Source organism: Myotis lucifugus, unplaced genomic scaffold, assembly GCF_000147115.1.
Source record: "Myotis lucifugus unplaced genomic scaffold, Myoluc2.0 scaffold_2, whole genome shotgun sequence".
Classification (NCBI taxonomy): Eukaryota; Metazoa; Chordata; class Mammalia; order Chiroptera; family Vespertilionidae; genus Myotis; species Myotis lucifugus.
The window spans coordinates 29,119,075-29,143,123 of record NW_005871050.1 but is presented as its reverse complement, the minus strand read 5'-3'; the positions used below and the strand labels follow the sequence as shown (position 1 = coordinate 29,143,123).

At 44.7% G+C, this 24,049-nt stretch overlaps 1 protein-coding gene across 1 annotated transcript; it reads left to right on the top strand.

Annotated features, from left to right (window-relative positions):
* Nucleotides 1-8,461: 8,461 nt before the first annotated feature.
* Nucleotides 8,462-9,600, top strand: CLDN2 (claudin 2). The gene has a single exon (XM_023758776.1). It carries the CDS (start codon nt 8,638-8,640, stop codon nt 9,328-9,330), a length of 693 nt encoding a protein of 230 aa, XP_023614544.1. The 5' UTR covers nt 8,462-8,637; the 3' UTR covers nt 9,331-9,600.
* The last annotated feature ends 14,449 nt before the right edge of the window (nt 9,601-24,049 follow it).

The following is a 24,049-nucleotide window of genomic DNA, read 5'->3' as shown; positions in this document are numbered from 1 at the left end:
ATCTTGATACCCCTAATCCTCTCCTGCACTTCCAATCCCTCCCCTAAGGAAGATTAAGGTAAGGATCCTAAATGAAGCCTTCTTGCCCAGCCCTTGGGCCATGGAATATGTTGGTCCCATGCCCAGAGAACAAATTCAGCTGGCAAGGTCTAGAGATCTCTGTTACTCCGTAATAGCCAGGGCTTGACTTCTAGGAGGATCCCTCAGAGAGAGGAGTTTCTTTTAGAGCTGCCTGCTTCTAATAACAGCTGTTCAGTCTTCTATATTTGTCAAAGTGGCTTTCTGTCCCCATTACCTTACTTGAAACTCAAATTCTTGGACATGAGCAAACTAGGGCCTGAAGAAGTTAGGGGACTTCCTGAACAGGTTCCAGGAAGAACCAAGACACATACATTTTGGTATGACTTTGACACTACCCTTTAGGTCATCAATGTGCTTAGAATACAATTAACCATTTGTTGAGGACCTACTATCTGCCATGACCACACTCAGAGGCAGTTGTCATTCCCATTTTACATATGAGGAAACTAAAGTGTAAAGAATTGAAGTGACTCTCCCAAGGCCACACAGCTAGAGTGTGCAGAGGCAAAACCAAATCCTTGTCTGACTCCAAAGCCCAGGCTCTTTTCCTGCCACACCATACCACCTATCTTGAAAACAATTAGCCTCGGCTTTTCTCTTTTGAGAAGGCTAAAGCCAGTCCATACTAATAAGAATTTCCAAGGTCTTTTGATTCTCAGGCCAGGACTCTTTCTCTAAACCCTCTACTGCTCATCACACAAACAAAACCAGAATCTAGTCTGGGCCACCGCCCAATCACTTGCTATTTTGTCCACCACTGACTTCCTGACCATGGCTGAAAGCTGACCCACATTGAAACATTTTTCCCATTTGCATAAGCTTCAACAACTCGTTCTTCCTCCTGCCTAGCTTTGCTAAGTCAGACTTTCTAGAGATTTCAAATCTCAGTGATTTTTTTGGTTTTTTTGTTTGTTTGTTTGTTTTTACTCTGCCTCTCCCTCCCCCGTTCTACTTACTCCTACTGAGTCAAGATTGGGTCTGAGAAGAGGATATCTTCTTGGGTACACTGTGGAATTCCATGGAAAACTCAAGCTGGACTCTTCGGTCACCATTCCAGAAAGGCTAAAGCAGGAACTGGGAGGCAGGAGGTCTTTCCCCCACAAAATTCAAGGTAGCTCATCAACATTCAGTGAAATCCCAGATAAAGATGGGAAGTACAAAGGAAAAGTATTTAACACAGACTGGATAGAAAGAGGGGTCCAAGGAAGGTTTCAAGGAGAGGATGAATCCTGAAGGATGGCTAGCAATTAGTCAGGCAAATGGTGGATGGTAAAATAACATGCTTAAGGGTTTGGAGACAGAGAAAAAGGCAAATTCAGAGAAGTGCATGTGTTCAGGTATGGCTGGAGTGTGTGTGTGTGTGTGTGTGTGTGTGTGTGTGTGTGTGTGGTTTGAAGCTGGGAAGAAAAGCAGGAGTCAGACAACTGAGGACTTGCCTGGCATCTTGGGCTAGATTTTGAACTTCATCCTAAAAACAAATAAGAGATCTTGAAGTTTTATTAAGCATAGTAAAGAGGTGGGGTGGCACTTATGGTTTCATTTCCATTTTAGAAAGAACTGGCTAGTCAGTTTGGCACATTGGTTAGAGTGTTGACCCTCAGACCAAAGGGTCAAGAGTTTGATTCCCAGTCAAGGGCATGTACCTCCGTTGCAGGTATAATCCAGCCCCAGTCAGGGCATGAGCAAGAGGCAACAAGTTGATGTGTCTCTCTCATTTGGATGTTTTTTTTCTCTCTCTCCTCTCCCCTCTCTCTAAAAATCAATGGAAAAAATATCCTTGCTCCTCGAGTGAGGATTTAAATTAAATAAATAAATAATTAAAAAGGCACCATTTTAGAAAGATCCTTGACTACTGGATGGATCATTGATTACAAGGGCAGGGCAGAAGTGGAATTAAAGAGACCAATTTGAGGTGCCTATGAGATTTCCAAATAGACAAGAGATAATAGTTGCATCATTTAAACTAAAGTTAAAAACTCTCAGAAAGGTGGGAATAGAAGGATCATACCTCAACATAATAAAAGCCATATATGACAGGCCCACAGCCAACATCATACTCAATGGACAAAAACTAACACCATTTCCCCTAAGAACAGGAACAAGACAGGGATGCCCACTCTCACCACTCCTGTTCAACATAGTACTGGAAGTATTAGCCATTGCAATTAGGCAAGAAGAAGAAATAAAAGGCATCCAAATTGGAAAAGAGGAAGTAAAACTGTCCTTATTTGCAGATGACATGATATTATACATACAAAACCCTAGAGACTCCATCAAAAAGCTACTAGACTTAATACATGAATTTGGCAATGTAGCAGGATACAAAATTAACCCCAAGAAATCTGAGGCATTTCTATACTCCAATAGTGAACTTTCAGAAAGAGAGATTAGAAAAACAATCCCATTTACCATCGCACCAAAAAAATTAAGATACCTAGGAATAAACTTAACTAAAGAGATTAAAGACCTCTACTCAGAAAACTACAGGACGCTGAAAAAAGAGATAGAGGAAGACATAAACAGATGGAAGAACATACCATGTTCTTGGATTGGTAGAATCAACATCATTAAAATGTCTATACTACCCAAAGCAATCTATACATTCAACGCACTCCCCATTAAAATACCAATGGCCTTCTTCAAAGATCTAGAACGAACTCTCCAAAAATTCATCTGGAATAAAAAAAGACCCCGAATAGCTGCAGCGATCCTGAGAAAGAACAAAGTAGGCGGGATCTCAATGCCAGATATCAAGCTGTATTACAAAGCCACTGTTCTCAAAACTGCCTGGTACTGGCACAAGAACAGACATATAGATCAGTGGAATAGAATAGAGAGTCCAGAAATTAGCCCGAACCAATATGCTCAATTAATTTTTGACAGAGGAGGCATGAACATACAATGGAGCCAAGATAGTCTCTTCAATAAATGGTGTTGGGAAAATTGGACAGATATATGCAAGAAAATGAAACTAGACCACCAACTTACACCATACACAAGAATAAACTCAAAATGGATAAAGGACCTAAATGTAGGACAGGAAACCATAAAAATTCTAGAAGAATACAAAGGCAACAAAATCTCAGACATATGCCAAAACAATTTCTTCACTGATACAGCTCCTAGGGCAGTTGAAACTAAAGAGAAAATGAACAAATGGGACTACATCAAAATAAAAAGCTTCTGCACAGCAAAAGAAACCATCAACAAAACAACAAGAAAACCCACCTCGTGGGAAAACATATTTGCCAACGTCATATCTGATAAGGGCTTAATCTCCAAAATTTATAGGGAACTCATACAACTTAACAAAAAGAAGATAAACAATCCAATCAAAAAATGGGCAAAGGATCTAAATAGACACCTTTCAAAAGAGGACATTCAGAAAGCCAAGAGACATATGAAAACATGCTCAAAGTCACTAATCATCCGAGAGATGCAAATCAAAACAACAATGAGGTACCATCTCACACCTGTCAGAATGGCCATCATCAACAAATCAACAAACGACAAGTGCTGGAGAGGATGTGGAGAAAAAGGAACACTTGTGCACTGCTGGTGGGAATGCAGACTGGTGCAGCCACTATGGAAGGCAGTATGGAGGTTCCTCAAAAAATTGGAAATGGAACTCCCATTTGACCCTGCGATCCCACTTCTAGGAATATATCCCAAGAAACCAGAAACACCAATCAGAAAGGATATATGCACCGCGATGTTCATAGCAGCACAATTCACCATAGCTAAGACCTGGAAACAGCCTAAGTGCCCATCAGTAGATAAATGGATTAGAAAACTGTGGTACATCTACACGATGGAATACTATGCTGCTGTTAAAAAGAAGGAACTCTTACCATTTGCAACAGCATGGATGGAACTGGAGAGCATTATGCTAAGTGAAACAAGCCAGTCAATGAAGGAAAAGTACCACATGATCTCACTCTTTCGTGGATAATTAAGACCATTACAAACTTTCGAACAATAATAAATACAGTGGCAGAGCTGCCTCAAACTGATTGTCGAACTGCAGTGGGAAGGCCAGAGAGGGTTGGGGGACAGGAGGGAGGGGAGTAAGAGATCAACCGAAGGACTTGTATGCATCCATATAACCATAACTAATGGACATAAGACACTGGGGGGTAAGGGAGGGCAGGGGCTTGTCAAGGGTGGGGGGGGTGGGAAGGACACTTATGTAATACCCTTTGTAATACTTTTAGCGAAAAATAAAAAAAATAAATAAATAAACTAAAGTTTAGGCAATGGAGGTGGGAAAAATGGGTATATTCAGGATATATTTTGACAGTAGATCTGATAGGACTTCATAAATGACTATATGTAAAAAAGAGGTGAGGAATCAATGTTGACTTTGAGGTGCCATTAAAACATTCAGATGAGGTCATTCCAAATGCAGATGAATACACAAATCTTGAGTTCAGGAGAGAGATCTGTGCTAGAGGTCTAGACTTAGAAGTCATTAGCATAGAGATAGAGTGGATGAGATCACCTATGGAGAATATGGAAAGGGGGATGGGTGGAGGTGGGAGAAGGCATAGAGGGGATAAATGGTGCTGGAAAAAAATAAAAATAAATAAAAACAAAAAAGTAAGTTTTGAAAATCAGTCAATCCATGAACAATTCCCCTTTCAAAAGGAGGCCCAATAAAAACATGGACTATTGTGAATGGGAAAAAAATACAAAGTAAAAAGTCTAGATTAAACCCTCAGTGGAATAATCAGATTTATAGAGGGGGCAGAAGAACTTTTAATAGAGACATAGCAGAATCATTTTGAGGGACAGGGAAAACTGGAGTGGTGTTCTAGAAAACAAGGGAGAAGATAGTTCTATGAAGGAGAGGGACAAGGCGAAATGACAGGGATATGATAATTGGATTTTAGGATAAGGAAATCATTGGTAATCTTAGTGAGAATATTTTCAGTAGAGGGTTAATGGCAGAAGCAAGACTGCAGAGGGTTGAGCAGTGAGTGGGAAAGGGAAGAAGTAGAGACATCAATATTAAATGGCTTGTTTAAGAATTTTGGCTGCAAAGAGAATGCTGTGGATAGGGTAATAGCTGGAAAGAGGAGAGGGAGGGCGGCTCAAAAAGAGTGATAAGTATTTGAAGTAGTCCCCTGGAGATGCTCACTAGGGAAATGTAGAACTTCCAAGCAGCACTGAAGGCCCAGTGGGATGCAGTCAGGATCAGGAATTGTGCCCCATTTAGCAATAAGAAAGCCAATACCTGGAAATGACTTGCACAGGGTCACAGCTGGAAAGTGACAGAGCTGAGATCCAAGCTAGATTTCCCTTCCTACCTCCTATCAAATGTTTATTGGCCCCTGCTCTCCACTGCTTTGCATCAACATTGGCATTGTCATATCCATCGTGGAGGAAGGAATACTATTGACTATCAACCATATGCCCAATACAGCAGAGGCACAACAGAAGTTTAATATATGATTTCCTCCCTCAAATTGTTTAGAGGTTGGTTGAGGAGATAAGATATTCAATAAATGCTTATACATATAAAATGGTGAAACTTTGTTTTTCTCTGTCTCTTTTTTTCTCTGTATCTCTCTCTTTGTCACCACTCTGGGTGTTCAAATGCACTGTGTAAGGCACTTGAGATACAGAAATGAATAAGATCCAGTCCTTGACTTTAAATAGTTTACAGACTAGTGGGGAAAGAATAAGGATTTCTATAGTTTCCTCGTCTGTACATTGGGGATTTGGGTACCACAAAGCATTATTGTGTATTAAATGAGTTAACATTTGTGAAAGTGCTTTATAATGGTCACATAGGAAACACTATATAAGTGTTACTGTTCTTATTATTATTACTATGGTGGAGGTAAGTAAACACAAGATATTGTAAGAACATAGAGGAGGGGCACTTGAACCTGGCTAAAGTAAGGGATATCTGAGCTGAGTCCTAAAGCATGAGAAGGCGCTGAACAGAGGGAGAAGAATGCCAGGCATTCTGCATAGAAGGAACAACCAATGCTCAGGTTTGTAAGCAAAAGATAACATGATCTGATTAAGGAACTGAAAGTACTTTAGTTTAGTCAAAGCATAGAGTATGAAGAGGGAAACGACAAGAGATGAAGCTTGAGAGGTCATAGAATACAAACAAGTTTGGACTTTATTCTTTAGCTGGTGGGAGCCACTGGAATGTTTTATGTAGAGTAGTGACTTGATCAGATTAATATGTTGAAAGCTCACCTTAGCAACAGCGTGGAGAATGAATTGGAGGAGGCAAGATTGGAAGTAAGACCAGTTAGGAAGTCATTATTATAGTCCAGAGGAAAGAGGATGAAGCAGCTCTGAACTAGGGAAGTAGCAGTGGGGATGGAGAGACGGGTGCTATGGATTTGAGGTATAGTCATGAGGTAGAATTGGTGAGACAGTAACCACAGAGAATGAGGGATAAGTGTAAGAGAGGTATCAAGAATCACTCCCAGGATTTTGATCCGGCACAAGGGGATCGATAGAGATATCACTCAGTGTCATTCAGGAACCCAGGGAATACCTGCTTATGGAGGGGTGCGATGGGAGAAGTGACTACCATATTTTTCCATGTATAAGATGCTATTTTTTTCTAAAATAGTTAGACTGAAAATTGAGGGGCATCTTATACACGGAAGTCAGCGGAGGAGGGAGCCATGTGGGTGCATAGCTGCCCATACCTTGTCAAACTGGTTTCCTCCAATCATGAGCCTTATTGTTACTGATGTCAGCTGATGCCATAATTGTAGGTGGAGATGGAGAGTATGCAGATGCAACAGAGACCAGAGCATTCTGGGCCCACAAAGATGTCAAAAAATAAAAAAATATAAATACTAATAAGCGATTGTCTTACTCTGCAAAATTCAAACTGTAATCAGCTATACAAAAGAGCATGGAAACAGAGCTGCAGAGAGACAACTTGGACCTCCTCCCACTGAGTGCATGATCAGACAGTGGGGAAAACAGGGAGAACAACTCCTTAAGATGCCAAAAAAGAAGAAGACCTTAAGAGGAAAACCAGCAAAATGTTTAAAATATTGATTTCTTAATTTTGAGTTGGGAAAGTGAGAGGCATCTTATACATGGGGGCATCTTATACACAGAAAAGTACGATATTTCTCACTTAAGCACATTGAATTTGAGGTGCCTATGAGATTTTCAAGTGATTTTAAATAGGTAATTGCTTTGGCAGTCTTGAAGCTCAGGAGGAAGGTTTATGCTGGAAATACAGATCTGGGAATGCCAGTGGATGGGTGTGAGATTAAGTCATGAGAGTGCATAGATGTACTCAGGGATAGAGTGTTAATTGAGAAAAAGGATGGACTTCTGAGGAAAACTCACATTTAAGAGATGGGTAAGGTAAGAGAAATTTTGAGGAATGCTAAAATGAAATAGCCAGATTATGCTGGGTTGGAAAGTTAATGGGTTGGAGGATCTTGTAGAAGATGGGAGGAAGGATGTGCCCTTTACCCTTAGTGTCTTGAACCTTGGCAAGATTAGGGGCTCCTTCAACACTGCAAAATCCTGGACAGCTCTGAGATTCCAAAGGATTGGCTTATATGTTTTCCCCTTACAAAGTCCTCTGTTTTGCTTCCCTTTCCTCTGTTCACCCTAACAGAGAGCCCAAGGAATTTCAGGGCTCCATCCAGGCCCTGGAACAACCTTTGCTCCAGAGTCCCCCCACATCATCTGAGAGGTCTAGGGCTGATGTGGCCATCTATTAGGAAATCAGATGGAAAATGTCTGGGTGTATTATATATGCAGGCTTTAGGCTATCCTGTGGAGGAGGATTTGGGCAGGTCCTAGAGAACCTGAACTCTCAAAGTATAGACAAAAGACTTTGTTGCCTGCCCCAACCTGCCCTGGAGTAGATTTTCACCATGGGCAGGATGACCCAGAGCTAAACCACTGCTTTCTAGGCCCTTGAAGATTCAAGAGGCCTCTAATAACTTGGAGTCCAAGGCTATATCTTAGGACCTGTTATTCCTGGTCCAGTCTCCTGGAGTTTGGCCTCAGTCTGCAATTGAGGGGCCCTGTGTCACTGTTGCTGGGCAATGTGTTAAACAGAAGGCCTTGGAGACAGAACCACGCCAGCCAACAGCCTAACGTGGAGTTAACACAGCCACCACAACTGCCACTGCCATCATCACCTTCTCGAAAGTGGCCACCTGTCTGGCCCCTAATTCTGTCTGGCTGCCAACCTAAGGCATGTGCCTACGCAGGAGGTGATGACATTTTGGCTCCACTTTCAGTTTTTTTTTCCTTTCTCGTGTGTTATTTCTAAAGATAACAAAGTTCAAAAGGCACCCGGTATTTTCTGGTTTCTCATAAGCTTCTGGTCAATATTTAATCTGGTTTATGGATTTTTTTTTAGGTCTTCTAGATGCCTTCTTGAGCCTGATTGTGGCCACCCACAGACACTTGTAAGGAGAAGAGAAGTCAGCATAGCAGAGACTCTCTGAAATTAGGAAATAGAGGCTGGGATCCAAGGAGCAAGAGCTGCAGCCAGAACACAAGAAGGCAAGCCCTGAAGACACTTCTATTGAGAGGTCTGCCATGGCCTCTCTTGGCATCCAACTTATAGGCTATATCCTGGGCCTTCTGGGACTGTTAGGCACCCTGGTGGCCATGCTGCTCCCCAGCTGGCGAACAAGTTCTTATGTCGGTGCTAGCATTGTGACGGCAGTCGGCTTCTCCAAGGGCCTCTGGATGGAGTGTGCCACACACAGCACAGGCATCACCCAGTGTGACATCTACAGCACTCTTCTAGGCCTGCCCCCTGACATCCAGGCTGCCCAGGCCATGATGGTGACGTCCAGTGTAATCTCCTCGTTGGCCTGCATTATCTCTGTGGTGGGCATGAGATGCACAGTCTTCTGCCAGGATTCCCGAGCCAAGGACAGAGTGGCGATAGTGGGTGGAGTCTTCTTCATCCTTGGAGGCCTCCTGAGCTTCATCCCTGTTGCTTGGAATCTTCATGGGATCTTGCGGGACTTCTACTCCCCACTGGTGCCTGACAGCATGAAATTTGAAATCGGAGAGGCCCTTTACTTGGGCATTATTTCCTCCCTGTTTTCCCTGGTAGCTGGAGTCATCCTCTCCTTTTCCTGCTCACCCCAGGGAAATCGCCCCAACTACTATGATGCCTACCAGGCCCAGCCCCTCGCCACTAGGAGCTCTCCAACATCTGGTCAACCGCCCAAAGTCAAGAATGAGTTTAACTCCTACAGCCTGACAGGGTATGTGTGAAGAACCAGGGGCTAGAGCTGGGGGTGGTGGTGGCTGGGTCTGTAAAAAACAGTGGACAGCCCCCCCACAGGACCACAGGTGAGAGACATTGCTGCTGGATCATGTCAGAAGGTGGTGCTGAGGATAGACTGACTTTGGCCATGGGATCAAGAGAATGCAAAAATGAATGCTGGTGTGACAGTGTCCAGGTTGAACTGTCAATATGCTTACCAAGCCAGTCTTTCTGTTTCCTTCACCTTAGTTCCCAACCCTACACCCTGAATCCCCCAACTCTCAACTCCAAATCCACCCCTTACTCTAGGCCAGACTCCACAGATCCAATCTGCCTTTTGGTTTACCTGGCAATCCATTCATAAACCCACTGATCGCATCCCACGGACTGACCCTCTGGCTGAGGTTGACTCTCAGCTCATTGCTGGGGGTTGAGGAAAGAAAGAGTGGTGGCTTTTATGAAGATGGTTCAAATCCTCCTCCTCAAGCTTCCCTCCAAATAAACTGACTGGCCACTAATGGGCCCTGGAGAGTCCATCCCACTCTTGTTATGACTTACAGAGTTCAGACTGATTTGTGCATGAACAGAAATAGAGCCATCACACTGTACAGAGGGAACAGAGAACAACTGGATGCAGGATGACAGGGAAGGAAGGTAGCTGAGGACCCAAAAGACCAGAGCCACTGCCCAGAGAAATTCCAGAATTTCCTCACACTTGTGGGTTAGGGATCTAGCCCACAGCTAGAGGAAAACAAGGAGAGAAGATATGAAGTAAAACTCCACTCCAGGCAGCAGCAGACTCTTACTCCATTGAGGAACTGCCTCAGAAGCTGCAGCTCCAACTTTCACTGAAGTTTCTGCCTCCCTCTGAGGCACCTGACCTGGCCTCCTGCTAAATAACAAGGCTAAGGGCCCCACACAATGGTTTCCTTAGAAATGGGAAAGTAATTTTTCTAGAGATGGCCCTTGACTGGAAGATGAGAGTGTGGGAGCTGTGGGGGACTGTGAAAGAGATCTTTCCTTGACACTGGTGCCCAAGAAAGAATAAGAACTTTGATATCTAAGAAGCTAAGTAGACATGTGTGCTTCTCCAGTAGATGTTTCTATTGGGCCAGAGAGAGTCAGCCTCCCAGAGAGTCTTCAAACCTAATAGAAAATCAGCCCAAAGGCTGAGATCAGACCCTCGGGGGTCTAACCATAGAGCACACTACAGAGACTGAAAGACCACAGCACAAGGTGGGCCTCATGCTGTCCTTCATATTCCCCCAGCATTGTTTACCAGATAGTCCTGAGCTGCCAGAATGCATCCAAGGGCTTCAGCGTAGAATAATCAGGCCCAAGGTGTTAGGACCCTGATCTAAGTGATAGCTGAGCTGCTGCCTGGGATTTCAGGTGAGGTGAGAAAGTACAGAATAGTTCCCAAGCAGACAGTTCCAGCTCCAAGACCTGAAAATGCTCCATTTCCCCTGGGGTAGGGGTGGAGGTGTGAGTCATAAACCAAAGGCATTTTTACTCAAAACTTCTGAAGAACCCCAGTACACCTCCCCAAACCTCAGTGCCGGCAGAAAGGGCCCATTCATTGTATCTAGCATGCCTTGCATGTTTTCCACTTCCTTGCCTATGTTGAAGCTGTTCTTCCAAACTGGAAAGCCCTATCCCTTTTGCCAAGTTTTCCTCATGCTTGAACCACTTGCTCAGCACCATCTCCTTCATTGAGCCTCTTCTGACCACTCCGTCCCTTTCTTCCCCTCCTTCAATGTACAATTCACTTCTTTGATGCTTATCATTCACAATTTTGATGCATAGTTATATTTTTATGTTTGTATATCTGATTTCACAAGTACATTGTAAACTTTTGGAGGGTAGGGGCCATATCTTAGACATCTATGTATCCTCCAGACTTACAGATAAAGACTATCTGTAAGAGTGCTTGGCAAATAGTAGATGATCAATAAACATTTGTTGATTGAATAACTGTTTTATTCTTTCAAAGTGGCCCATACAGGGCAGGTGTGATGGAGAGAATTGGGCTAAGGGGAGGGTAAGATGGAAACTGGCCTTTATTCCCTCTGGCTGGATAGCAAAATTCTAGACTTTTATGAAGATATTATGAAAGTAAAACCCCTCCTCCCCAGGAAAACTTTAATCTTTTCATCTTGCCCAGGGGTCCTCCTTTTCACAATAATTGTTTCATTTAAGTTATTTACTAAATTTGCTATGTGTTTATTCCTTTCATTCTCTGAGTAACCATTGTGAGGAAAGTGAAATAGATCTGATAATCTCCATTTTCCAGATGGAGAAACTAAGGTCCACATAAGTAAAGAAATTTTCCTAGGGTTACACAGATGGTTTTAGTGCTCCAGTCTCCTGACTCCCAAAATAGGACTCTGCTGATTCAATAATGTTCACAGCCAATAGGAAGAGCCTGACAGTGGTCCCCAAGCTGCCTGAGGAAAATAACTTATGGCCAACAAGGTAACATTGGGAACACATAGGCTCTCCTGGTCTCCTCTGAGGGGGATCTGGGAGAGCAGGACAAATTCACTGAGTATACCAGCTGGCCAACCTGGGCTTGGCTAACTGTCCCATCAGAGGAAATGCCAAGCTTATATTTGAATAAGTCACAACATCTCAGTTCCAATTACCCTAACTCTAGAGGTATCGGATTTTGGGAAGCCAACAATTTGGCTTTGTTTCAACTTCTTTTGGAATTAACAAAGCCTAACTAATGAAGATGTTAACTATGGCAACACTGACCATATGGGGCCCTACAAGATTCAGCTTACCCAGCCCTTGGACCTAGTGGGCCTCAGTACACAGGAACCTGTTATAATGGGCACTACTATTATCATTACACTCCTGAAGTGAGCCATCTTTGGTGCAGAGGCTAGGACTCCAGCATCCAAGCCCAGTTAGAAGGAATGGCAGCAGGCAGGAATAAAGGTGGAGAGAGAGGGCTTGATGAACAGAAGTTTAATAAGAAGTAATGTCTCTGGTCTGGAACCGGGAACCCAAGTGCTCTCAACTGGGGCCACTGAAGGTTAGAAGATGGGTTGTCTTGCTGACTCTGCTATGCTGAGTGGACACCAGTTTGGTATGGGCTCCAATGCCCCACCACCTGGCAACCAAAACACTTTCAGATCCATCAATTTATTACATGCTCTAAATAACCCAATGAAATGGATCTTCTGCAGGAAATAAAATGGAGGCTGAGAGAGGTAATTTCCCTAAAGTCATAGAGTGTCAGAGTCTGAACATAAGCTTGGAAACCCTTCCCACAGGGTCTGCGATTATGATAAGAACACCTGTTGCTCTTTAGATTCCTGCAGCCCTCCTGCCCCTGTCTGCTACTGTAATCTAAGGGCCTTTGAGGAAAACAGAGCACAAACCTTCCCTTCATCTTAAGATAAGGCTGACCTGGAGGTTCTTCTCCCCCCCCCCTTTTTTAAAATAAGAATTTACTTGAGCTAAACTGATGACATATGCAGGGAACAAAATCTCAAGTGTTCTTCCTGCTCCTTTTAATTTGGGAAGGTTCTATGGAAGGAGTTAGAAATTCATCCTCAACTAAGGAAAGCAGAGAAGAGCCAACAAAGAGCAACCGGTTGAGCAATAAAAGCCTTGATCTAAATAATTTCCTAGAAATCCCTTTGAGTCTGGGTCCATGTGGAATAGCTTTCAGTTAACCCCATTGCCTTTCATCATAAAGTAATTTAGATTAGCCATAGACCAAGGGGATAGTGAAGGCTGTTGTGTTTATGCTTCAGACTCATGGCTCTGACCCTTGCACAAGGAGAGATGTTTCTGCCCTCCCTCATTCCTCTGATAATATGGTGACTCATGCCCCCCCTCCCGGGGCCCTGGTGTCCCACTGCTATGTGATCACTAATGGGGTAGTGGAAGCTAAAACTGGCTTCTTGGTGGGAAGGCAATTTCCAACTTTCTGTGAGACCTTTACCCAGTCAGTTAAACAACCATTCAACCAACTCTCTAGCCATCCAGCCCACACCAACTGCACTCCTAGTCTGTGTCAGGCAATGTCTGCTTTGAGGACTACAAAGGTGAATAAAGAAAGATAAGTCATGCACACCAAAGTGTGGTTGAAGGCACAATATAGTCTGTCCTGTGAGAAGGGAAAATTGCCGTAAATTGGGATGTCAGGGGCTAGTTTTAAAAGGTATGTAAGTCCCCTCAAGTCCCAATTAATATGAAATGAGGCCCTGGCACTACTTAAGCTTCTGGGGGAAGAATGATGAAAAGAAACTGCTTCTCTAGCTGAAGGCCCATAGGAAATAGATAGGGTGCAGTGCTAAGGAAGAAACAAGGGGACTCTACTCAACTAACCCAGAACACCTTTTTTTAAAAGTTTTTTAAAATATATTTTATTGATTTTTTACAGAGAGGAAGGGAGAGGTATAGAGAGTTAGAAACATCGATCAGTTGCCTCCTGCACACTCCCTACTGGGGATGTGCCCGCAACCAAGGTACATGCCCTTGACTGGAATCGAACCTGGGACCCTTGAGTCTGCAGCCCAATGCTCTATCCACTGAGCCAAACCGGTTAGGGCAACCCAGAACACCTTTGAGTTTACCTCACAAGAACCCCAAACAGCTCTAATGCAGACAGTGACTCTGGGGCTCAGCCTCTTCTCCCTCAGTTCCTTCTCTTGGGAAGGTCTATGGTATTGCTGGGGGCAGCAGAGATAGTGACCATCCAAGTAACCTGAGACCTTTTGGCTCTGGACCAGAGGAGAAACACAGGTGTGGGAAAAGGGCACAGTTGTAAAGGAAGGCAAATGAGGCCTTGCAGAGTCAACAGTTTCTTCCCATTCAGCCCAGGGCCATGGACAGATCATTTTTTTCATGCCTTCAGCTGCCCACTGGGACATAGAGGCCCCAGGCTGGGAAGTGCCTGTGCTCCTCCTCAGTTGGCTGAAGCCTGGCCTTCACCCAGCCTGGTCTCCCTTCCCAGGCGGCTCCTAACTTTGATGAGAAATTCTGTTATCTTAATGGGGGTTGAGGGGGAAGACTCAAACAGGAAGTCCCCGGAAGTGGTGGCTTGCTGCGTGCTATGAGGTGATCACTGATAAAATATTAACAGGCTGTTATCAGGCACAGCAATACAGAAGCTGTAATCTGATCACCCCCCTCCACCTCACACAACTTACCAGTTTCCTGGAAATTGCAGCTCAGGAATTCCTCCTTAACTCTTGCCTACAGGTTTCTGCTCTGGGCCTAATTTCTCCACGACTTCACAAAGCAGAAAATCACTGTACAAGGGAAAATCATCAGGTCCTATTTTCCTGTCATCTGTGAATTCCCATGGCACCCTTACCACTTCACAAATCTCTTTCTTGGAGGCCTTTGAAGAACTTTCTATTTGCAAACATAGCCTTGTGAAGACCACACTGAGAAAACTCACATGCCTTTAAACAGATATTAGAAAGTATAATGAGATATGAAATTAGATGCCAAATGAGTATAAGCATTGTGGCAGGCAATCATGCATTTCAGTGGTAACTCCTTTTCTCCAGTAGCACTTTCTTTTTGTTTTCTTTTTAAAATATATTTTTATTGATTTTTTACAGAGAGGAAGGGAGAGGGATAGAGAGTTAGAAACATTGATGAGAGAGAAACATCGATCAGCTTCCTCCTGCATGCCCCCTACTGGGGATCAAGCCTGCAACCAAGGTACATACCCTCGATTGGAATCAACCTGGGACCTTTCAGTCCACGGTCCGACACTCTATCCACTGAGCCAAACTGGTCAGGGCTTCAATAGCACTTTCATAGTCTGTGATATTTGACAAAGTTCTGTTGGATTACTCAGGAGAAAAACAGTCACACCAAAAGTATAAAGAGAAGATGTTCCTTGAAGTCTTTCACTTGAATTTATTTCTGAAATTACCCAATGGGATGCAAGAGAGTGGATCAGCATCTCCCACAAAGGATATCTGATGAAATTGTGAAGACCTTATCCCTTGGGTTAAAGACACTAAATGCCTTGGTTAAAAAACAAGCATTCTAATATATAAAAAGCCAGGGACCGTCACGACCAAAACAACTGGACAGATGACCAAATAGCAGGCTGCGTGGGGCGACAAGGCCGTCAGGGGGGTTAGTGAGGAACGACCAAATGACTGAACAGTAGGCTGTGTGGGGGGACCAGGCCAGGAGGGGGGGGCAGTTGGGGGCGACCAGACTGGCAGGGGGGCAGTAAGGGGCAACCAGGATGGTGGGGGGCAGTTAGGGGTGACCAGGCTGGCGGGGGGCAGTAAGGGGCAATCAGTCAGGCAGGCAGGTGAGCAGTTAGGAGCCAGCTGTCCCAAATTGTGAGAGTGATGTCCAACTGCCGGTTTAGGCCTGATGCCCAGGATCGGGCCTAAACCGGCAGTCGGACATCCCCCGAGGGGTCCCGGATTGGAGAGGGTGCAGGCTGGGCTGAGGGGGACTGCCCCCTTGTGCATGAGTTTTGTGCACTGGGCCTCTAGTCCTATATAATAAAAGCCTAATATACAAATTGTCCCCTTGATCGGGAGTTCAACTTGGAGTTCAAACACTCGCTAAGACGTGTACTGACTACCAGGGAGCAGCGCGGAACATGGCAGGCATCGTGATGTGGCACTGGCAGCAGGTGGCAGTGGAGGTGCTGTCAGCCCTGATAGGCCCCAATGAGAGTAGGACCATGGCGGGATGGTGGAGCAGGTGAGCGGGCGGCACCAGGGTGTGGGCAGGGACCTGATCGCCTTGCCAACTGCCCTGCAGATGGCAACCAGCAGTGGCAGTAGGAGGGTGGGGTCACTGCCTGGCCCCCAGGTGCTGAGGGAGCCAGGCAGAGTGCCCAGCTCTGACCAATCACCCTATAGACAGCAACCAGCGGCCAGCAGGCTCTGATCACCCGATTGGGGCCAGGCCCTTGGCTGGGATGGGGAATTGGGGGTGGGTGGCAGTGACCAACCTCCCATGGCACCCAGGCAGGGGGCTGTGACCTCTCACCAGCTACCTGGGGGTGGGGGTGATGGGGACGGAGATGCAGTGAGAATGCAGGGTGTCTGCCTGCCAAGCTTGCTCTGACTCCCCCTGCTACCCTCCCCTAGGATGCCAGGGCTCATGCACTGGGGAAGTCCCCATGCTCAGGTGCTGGATGCCCATGAGGACCTTGCCCTGCACCCAAATGGCCTCTTCTGGATGAGCCAGGCCACAGCCACCAGGACCGCAGGAGCTGGTTGGGTCCCCATGGGTTCGCACAGGAGCCGGTCTGCAAGGCTGGCCAGGAGAGAGCGTGCTGCCTGCTCAGCTTCTGTGTGGCACCCCTGGGTGGCCCAGAGGCCCACGCTGCATCCCGGCCCCGCGGCGTCCGGCCTGCGCTCACCATATCTCCACATGGGGAATCTGGCACCGTGACTCAGGCAGAGGGGTTGTGCGGGGGCCGGGGCCCATGTGCTGCCCAGGGCCCAGAGGTCAGCTGGGACCTGCCCTTCCATGCCAGACGCTCGCACTTCGATCACCGGCCAAGCCTAGAGACCGCACCCATGCACGAATTTTGTGCACCGGGCCTCTAGTATTTTATGGAAAGAGAAATTAATTTAGCCAAAGATTAGCCATTAACCCCAGAATTTGTACTAGTTTCTTGGTTTAGCCCTAAAAGGAGCCAGAACGAGAAGATGAGACCAATGAGTTTAAGATGCAGAACATTAATTCAGAGACAATGGATACTACAATTTGGGGGAGCAGGGACTTCTCTGAGTAACACATGCACCCTTCAACTAAATGATTCAACAGCTTTAGGAATGGAAACAAAGTAAAAACCAAGAAATACACAGACAAGTTGAGAAAAGTGGTTCCATCTTCCTAGGTAATTTCAGAGGCAGCTCATGTGGTTAATTTTACTCATCTGTGTGTAATTATAAACCAGTATGTTCTCAAGTGTCATTCCCCAACTCAGCACTCTTGGGGTGGGGGTGGTGGGGAACAGTGGTGGTACAAAGGAGCCAGTGAGAACACCAGAAGGCAGAGGCCAACAAGTCCAAGACCTCCTGGAGTGTAAGAATAGGGTCTTGATGGTTGTTTTGATATCAGGAAAGCTGCCAAGTGACAGCCCTGAGTGAAAAACCCAGTCAAGAGGAAATGAATTTCTATGTTGTTTGGAGGGATATTCATTACATAAGTGAACAATTTCCTGATCATGAGGGAAGTTAAACATTGTGTGGGATTATAGAGCTTTTCTCCTTGGAAATTGTTATTGTGTAGGCTGGCTTTAGCATTTCTTATCAAAAGGAAGAAACCGACACTAATCATTTTCAAGATAGGCAGTATGGTGTGGCAGGAAAAGAAACTGGTCTCTGGCCAGGCTGCTATGGCTCAGTGGTTGAGCATTGTCCTATGCTCCAGGAAGTCACTGGTTCGATTCCCAGTCAGGGCACATGCCTGGGTTATGGGTTTGATCCCCATTAGGGGGCGTGCATGAGGCAGCCAATCAATGTTTACATCTCATCAATGTTTCTATCTCTCCCTCTTCATTCTCCTCTCTAAAATAAATAAAAACATATTTTAAAAAAAGAAATGGGGCTTTGGAGTCAAACAAGGATTTGGCTTTGCCTCTGCACCCTCTAGCTATGTGACTTTGGGAGAGTCACTTCAATTCTTTACACTTTAGTTTCCTCGTGTGTAAAATGAGAATGACACTTGCTTCTCAGTGTGGTCACAGCAGATAGTAAGTCCTCAACAAATGGTTAACTGTATTCTAAGCATATTGATGACCTACACGGTAGTGTCAAAGTTACACCAAAATGTGTGTGTCTTTGGAGAATGGGGGCAGATGACAAGGTATATTTTATAGCACAGATCTGAATCTACATAAGCACGGGGATATTCTTTCCCAGGCCAAAATTTCTCAATATTATTCCCAAAGTCTGAATACTTTGAAGACCTTAAATAGGCTTCTGTTCATCAGATTCCATTAACAGAAGCCAGGGGGAAAGCCGACTCCAGAAGTTGGAAAGGGATGGTCATGGCTCTTTGACCTTCATCCAGATCTGTGAAAATCTGAGGTGATAAAGAACCATGATCAATCAGGTCCCACTATAGTAAACCCTCAATTTTGTGGACCTCGATTTAATGGACTTTGGATTTAACAGACAAAATTTCCAGTCTATATTTCATATGTGATCCCCAGTAGGAGATGTGCAGGAGGCAGCTGATCGATGTTTCTCTCTCATCGATGTTTCTAACTCTCTATCTCTCTCCCTTCCTCTCTGTAAAAAATCAATAAAATATATTTAAAAAAAAAAAGTTGTAAAGAACCATGATCAATCAGGTCCCACTATAGTAAACCCTCAATTTTGTGGACCTCGATTTAATGGACTTTGGATTTAACAGACAAAATTTCCAGTCTATATTTCATATGTGAAAATTAACACCCTGTTAATTTTAAAATGCTTTTAACCAAGATTTGCTTATAATTAAGTTAACAGGCTATTTTTTTGTTGTTGTTATTATTTCACTGTTTTTTATTCTTGTTGTTGTTAATCCTCATCCGAGGATATTTTTCCATTGATTTCTAGAGAGAATGGAAGGAGGGAGGGAGGGAGAGGGAGAAGGAGAGGGAGAAACATCAATGTGCGACATATTGATTGGCTGCCTCCAACACATGCCTCCACCAGGCCAGGGATGGAACCTGCAACCATGGTACATGCCCTTGACTGGGAATCAAACCCAAGACCCTTCTGTGTGTGGGCTGACACTCTAATCACTGAGAAACACCAGCCAGGGCTAATTCGCTGTTATTTTTTCCACTGTTATTTTTAACAAATTTTAGCGAATAGGCCATATGCTGGAAAAAACACTGTAGAATTTAACTGACATAAGCATACTATCTAATACAGAGGGAATATGCAAATTGACCACCACACCATCACAAAGATGGTGGTGCCCACAGCGGAGGCGAAGTTTCCGTAACACAAGATGGCTGCACCCACAGCGGAGGCTGAGTTCTCTTAACGAGCCTTAATGAGTAATCAGCAGGGACCTGAGGCTGTGCCCCCCCCTTTGGCCAGTGGGACTTGACAGGGGCCTCAGGCCATGCCCCACACCCTGGCGGGGCTTGATGGGGGACCTCAAGGTGAACTCCCCTCGCCTTGGTGCTGGGCTGGGGGACCTCAGGCTGCTCCCCCCACCCCAGGCCGGGGGACCTCAGGCTGTGTCCCCTACCGCAGCGCCAGGGGAACTGAGGCTGCGCCCCTACCCGGCACTGGCCCGGGGAACCTGAGGCTGCACCCCCCTCCCAGCGGGGCTTGACGGGGTACCTGAGGCTGTGCCCCCACTAGGTGGGGCTTGACGGGGGCCTTGAGGCTGCACCCCCAACCCGGTGGGACTTGATGGGGGACCTCAAGCCATGTCCCCCACCTGGCGGGGCTTGATGGGGGACCTCAAGGAGCGCTTCCTGCCCCAGCCCAGGCTGGGTGATCTTAGGCTGTGCCGCCCACCCTGGTGCCAGGCCAGGGGACCTGAGGGTGCACTGGGAAACCTGAGGCTGTGCCCCCTGCCCAGCACCAGGCTGGGGGACCTGAGGCTGTGCCCCCCCACCCTGCAGAGCTTGATGGGGGCCCTGAAGCTGTGCCCCTCACCCGGCAGGGCTTGACGGGGGATCTAAGGCTGCGCCCCTCACCTGGCACCAGGCCAGAGGACCTGAGGCTGCACCCCCCACCAGGCGGGGTATGACAAGGGTGGGGCTAGCTGGGTCTGGGTCTTGCCCAATTGGGGTGGGGCCAGCTGGGTCTGGGTCTCCTACGATTTTGAGGCTCCACGGGTGGGCGGGGACTTGACTCTGGGTCCCGCAGCATGCCCCAGACTCTGACAGGAGGAAGATTTTCATATACATTTTACTAATTTTCTTTCATCTCTAACACTTCTATTATAGAGAAAGGGCAAATAGCAATATTAAAATATTTCCTCTAATCTCCTTTTAATGTGCAGGAGTTTTGTGCACCAGGCCACTAGTTACATATATACAACTATAGTCTACATACTTAAATCCAAGAGTCACCACTCTTAAACAATGTTTGGGGAATGATTATCACGTGATCACACCCCATTGCATGCTGGTTGTCTCATGGTGTGATTTCATGTAGCAATTTTAAAGCCTGCCTGCCAAAGTTTGCTAAGCCGCACCCCAGCCATGTGCATTTGTTTACTGGGGTGACTGGTGAATATATGCATTTACTAGACCTCTTCAGTATAAACTTAAAATTATAGTAATACATATAGAAAACTTTTCTGTGAAATTGAACTTTTCACACATACTTAATTTTAATTACACAAACGTGTCTACATAAATAAAAACAGGTAAACTAAATAATTAGACAAATTTTAACATATGCATTCAGAAAACCTTTATTATGTAATGGACTTTTAGCTTTAACTGACATCACTGTATCCAAATTAGTCTCTTATAGCAAGGTTTTACTGTACTAGAAAAAAGTTTGGTCCAAGGGAACTGCAAACTTGGGTTAATTTCCCAAACTCAGGGACAACTGGAAAGATTTCAATAGCCACTTCCTGAATCATAGCCTAAAGGGTGTCCCAAAATTCACACAAGAAGTAATTTTGATAGAAAACACAGGTTTATAATTAAAAATTGTAAATTTTTTATTGATTCATAAAGTATACAGTATAGGGTTATGTATGGAATAGCATATTGGGTAAATGGCCTCCACGGCTTTGCTGGCACATACGCACTCTTTTGTTGAAATTTTCCATGACTGTTTTGCATAAATGTGGCTGAATTTCCATGAGGCTCATTTTCATCTTGATGGCTTGGTTAATCGACAAAATTGTCACATTTGGGGTTCAGAAAATCCACGAGTGATTGTTGAGAAACAAATGCATCCACAACGTGTCACTGTTTGGTACGGATTTTGGGCTGGAGGCATCATTGGACCATTCTTCTTTGAAAATGCGGCTGCTCAGGCAATAACAGTTAATGGTGCTCGCTATCGAGACATGATAATCTAGTTTTTTGTGCCTAAATTGCAAGATATGGATGTGGACGACATGTGGTTTCAACAAGACGGTGCCACATGCCATACAGCCCGAGAAACAATTCAATTACTGCATGAGTCATTTCCTGGTTGTGTAATTTCCCATTTTGGTGATCAGAATTGGCCGCCCAGATCATGCGATTTAACGCCGTTGGACTTTTTTCTTTGGGGTTTTTTTGAAGTCTAAGGTTTATGCCAACAAGCCCACGACCACCCACACCTTGAAGGAGGAAATTGAGCGCTGTATCAACGAAATTCAGCCACATTTATGCAAAACGGTCATGGAAAATTTCAACAAAAGAGTGCGTATGTGCCAACAAAGCCGTGGAGGCCATTTACCCAATATGCTATTCCATACATAACCCTATACTGTATATTTTATGAATCAATAAAAAAATTACAATTTTTAATTATAAACCTGTGTTTTCTATCAAAATTACTTCTTGCGTGACACCCTTTATAAGTCTCCATTGTTGAGCAGATTTAGCATAGCTTTCCTCTTTCTGGCATTCCCAAGCCCTTAGTCCATCCTGTCCCTTATACTTCAAAGTGAATTATATACTACTAGAGGCCTGGTGCATGGATTCGTGCACGGGTAAGGTCCCTAGGCCTGGCCAGTGATCAGGGCCAATTGGGGCCTTCTGGCTGCCAGCCGGGGCCTTCCTTTCCTGGCTGCTGGGGCCTTCCTTCATTTCACGCCACCCCCTGGTGATCAGTGCACATCATAGCAAGCGATTGAACTCCTGGTCGAACTCCTGAGGGGACAATTTGCATATTAGGCATATATATATATATTCCTCACACCTTCTGGGGTGTTCCTTTATTTAGACACCCTCCAACTAGTCTTGTGACTTTGCTTATACTATTGCCCACACACCTTTACCTTTCCAATCCTTACAAGCTTCCATAGCCCAACTAGAAAATCAGGCCTTTTGGGAACACTTTCTGACCCTCTGGCTAAAGTCATTTTGCCTGCCCCTGAGGTCTCAATGAGCAGATGAATGGAATGTGTTTGGCATGTAGAAGGCACCCAAAACCTTTGAACTGTTCTTATATATAAGTGGGTTTGGGATTTCTGGTGATTCACACAAAAGCTTTGGGCTTGGGTTTGCAGGCAAGTAACAAAACACATTTCTTCTGCAGATTTTATTTTCCATTAGAAAATGAATGCTATTCATATTTCACTTAATGAATAAGGTTTAATATACCCCAAACTATGTAAGTCAGTGTTTTTCAAATTATCTAATTTATTAACTAATCATGTGCTCTAACTTTTTTTTGACTGATTTGAGACAGAGAGAGAGAGAGAGAGAGAGAGAGAGAGAGAGAGAGAGAATATGAGGGAGAAAAACATTGATTTGTTGTTCCATTTATTTATGCATTCATTGGGTTGCATCTTGTATGTGTCCTGACCTGGGATCAAACATGAAACCTTGGCATATCAGGAGGATGCTCTAATCAACTGAGCTACCCAGCCAGGGCGTGCCCTAACTTTTGATTCAGAAAGTATGGTTCCTGAATGTCCTCTCTGTCTAAGATAAGTCCTGAGTTAGGAATGTCCTTGTCACCAAGCGTAAGTTATTCTTTTGGGGAAATTACATTTGACTTAACCTGAGCTCACTCCCTGAAGCTTTCCTGACCATGCCTCCATACTTCACTCTTTTTTGTTATTGTTGTTAATCCTCACCCAAGGATATTTTTTCCATTGACTTTTAGAGAGAGAGGGAGGGAGAGGGAGAAACAGAGAGAGAGAAACATCGATGTGAGAGAGACACATCGATTGGTTGCTGCCCACACGTGCCCCGATTGGGCCAGGGATCGAGTTTGCAACCTATATACATGCCCTTGACCAGAATCGAACCTGGGACTCTCCAGTCCAAGGGCCATCTCCTGGATCCACAAAGTCTCTGACCTAGTCCTCTGCTAGTACTGATTTTTTCATCCTACAAACATGTACTGCCTTCCTCACATGTGCCAGGAATTTATTTCCTTGAAGCTTGCTCTATATGTTGTTTGCTTATGGATAAGTTCCCCTTCTCTTGAAAAAAAAGACAAAAAAAAAGACTGTCACTGCTCTTGGAAAAAGTGAACAAAAGACTCAGAAAAACTTTTCTCCTTTTACTTCTCACTCTCAAAACCTGGTTTCTATAGACTTCTCCTGATTATATTCTGTAGTTATCAGTATTTCAAAATTACATTTTAGGAGCTTCCTGTTGATGATATTCAGAATATCTGTGAAAACACCATATTCCCTTTCTCCTTTAATAGCCTTTCTAATTATTCAAATGGAAGATCAGCTAAAGAGAAACACTAGGCCACTCCAGCTCACACTGATTGTCCCCCATAACTTATGCCATTTATTGTCTCAGTCTTTCATTTTCAGAGTTTAATGTCCAGGATTGCTATCTACCTCACTCATACAGTATGTATCCAACCTCTTCTATGAATGAGGCACTATTTTAGGCTCTTGAGGGAGATGGAGATATGAACAAAACACAGTCCCCACCACTACAATTATTTATTGATTACCTACTATATACCAGGTAGTATGATAAGCTTAAGGATACAGTGATTGGCAAAAATGGGCATGACCCTTCCCCTCATAGAACTTATTAGTGAAAGAGGCAGACAGAGGCCACATGTGTTGTGTTCATCACTGTATATCATACAACATATAGTAGGTACCCAA

Coding starts and splice junctions, on each gene's coding strand:
- CLDN2 (XM_023758776.1), top strand. CDS start 8,638: ATGGCCTCTCTTGGCATCCAACTTATAGGCTATATCCTGGGCCTTCTG.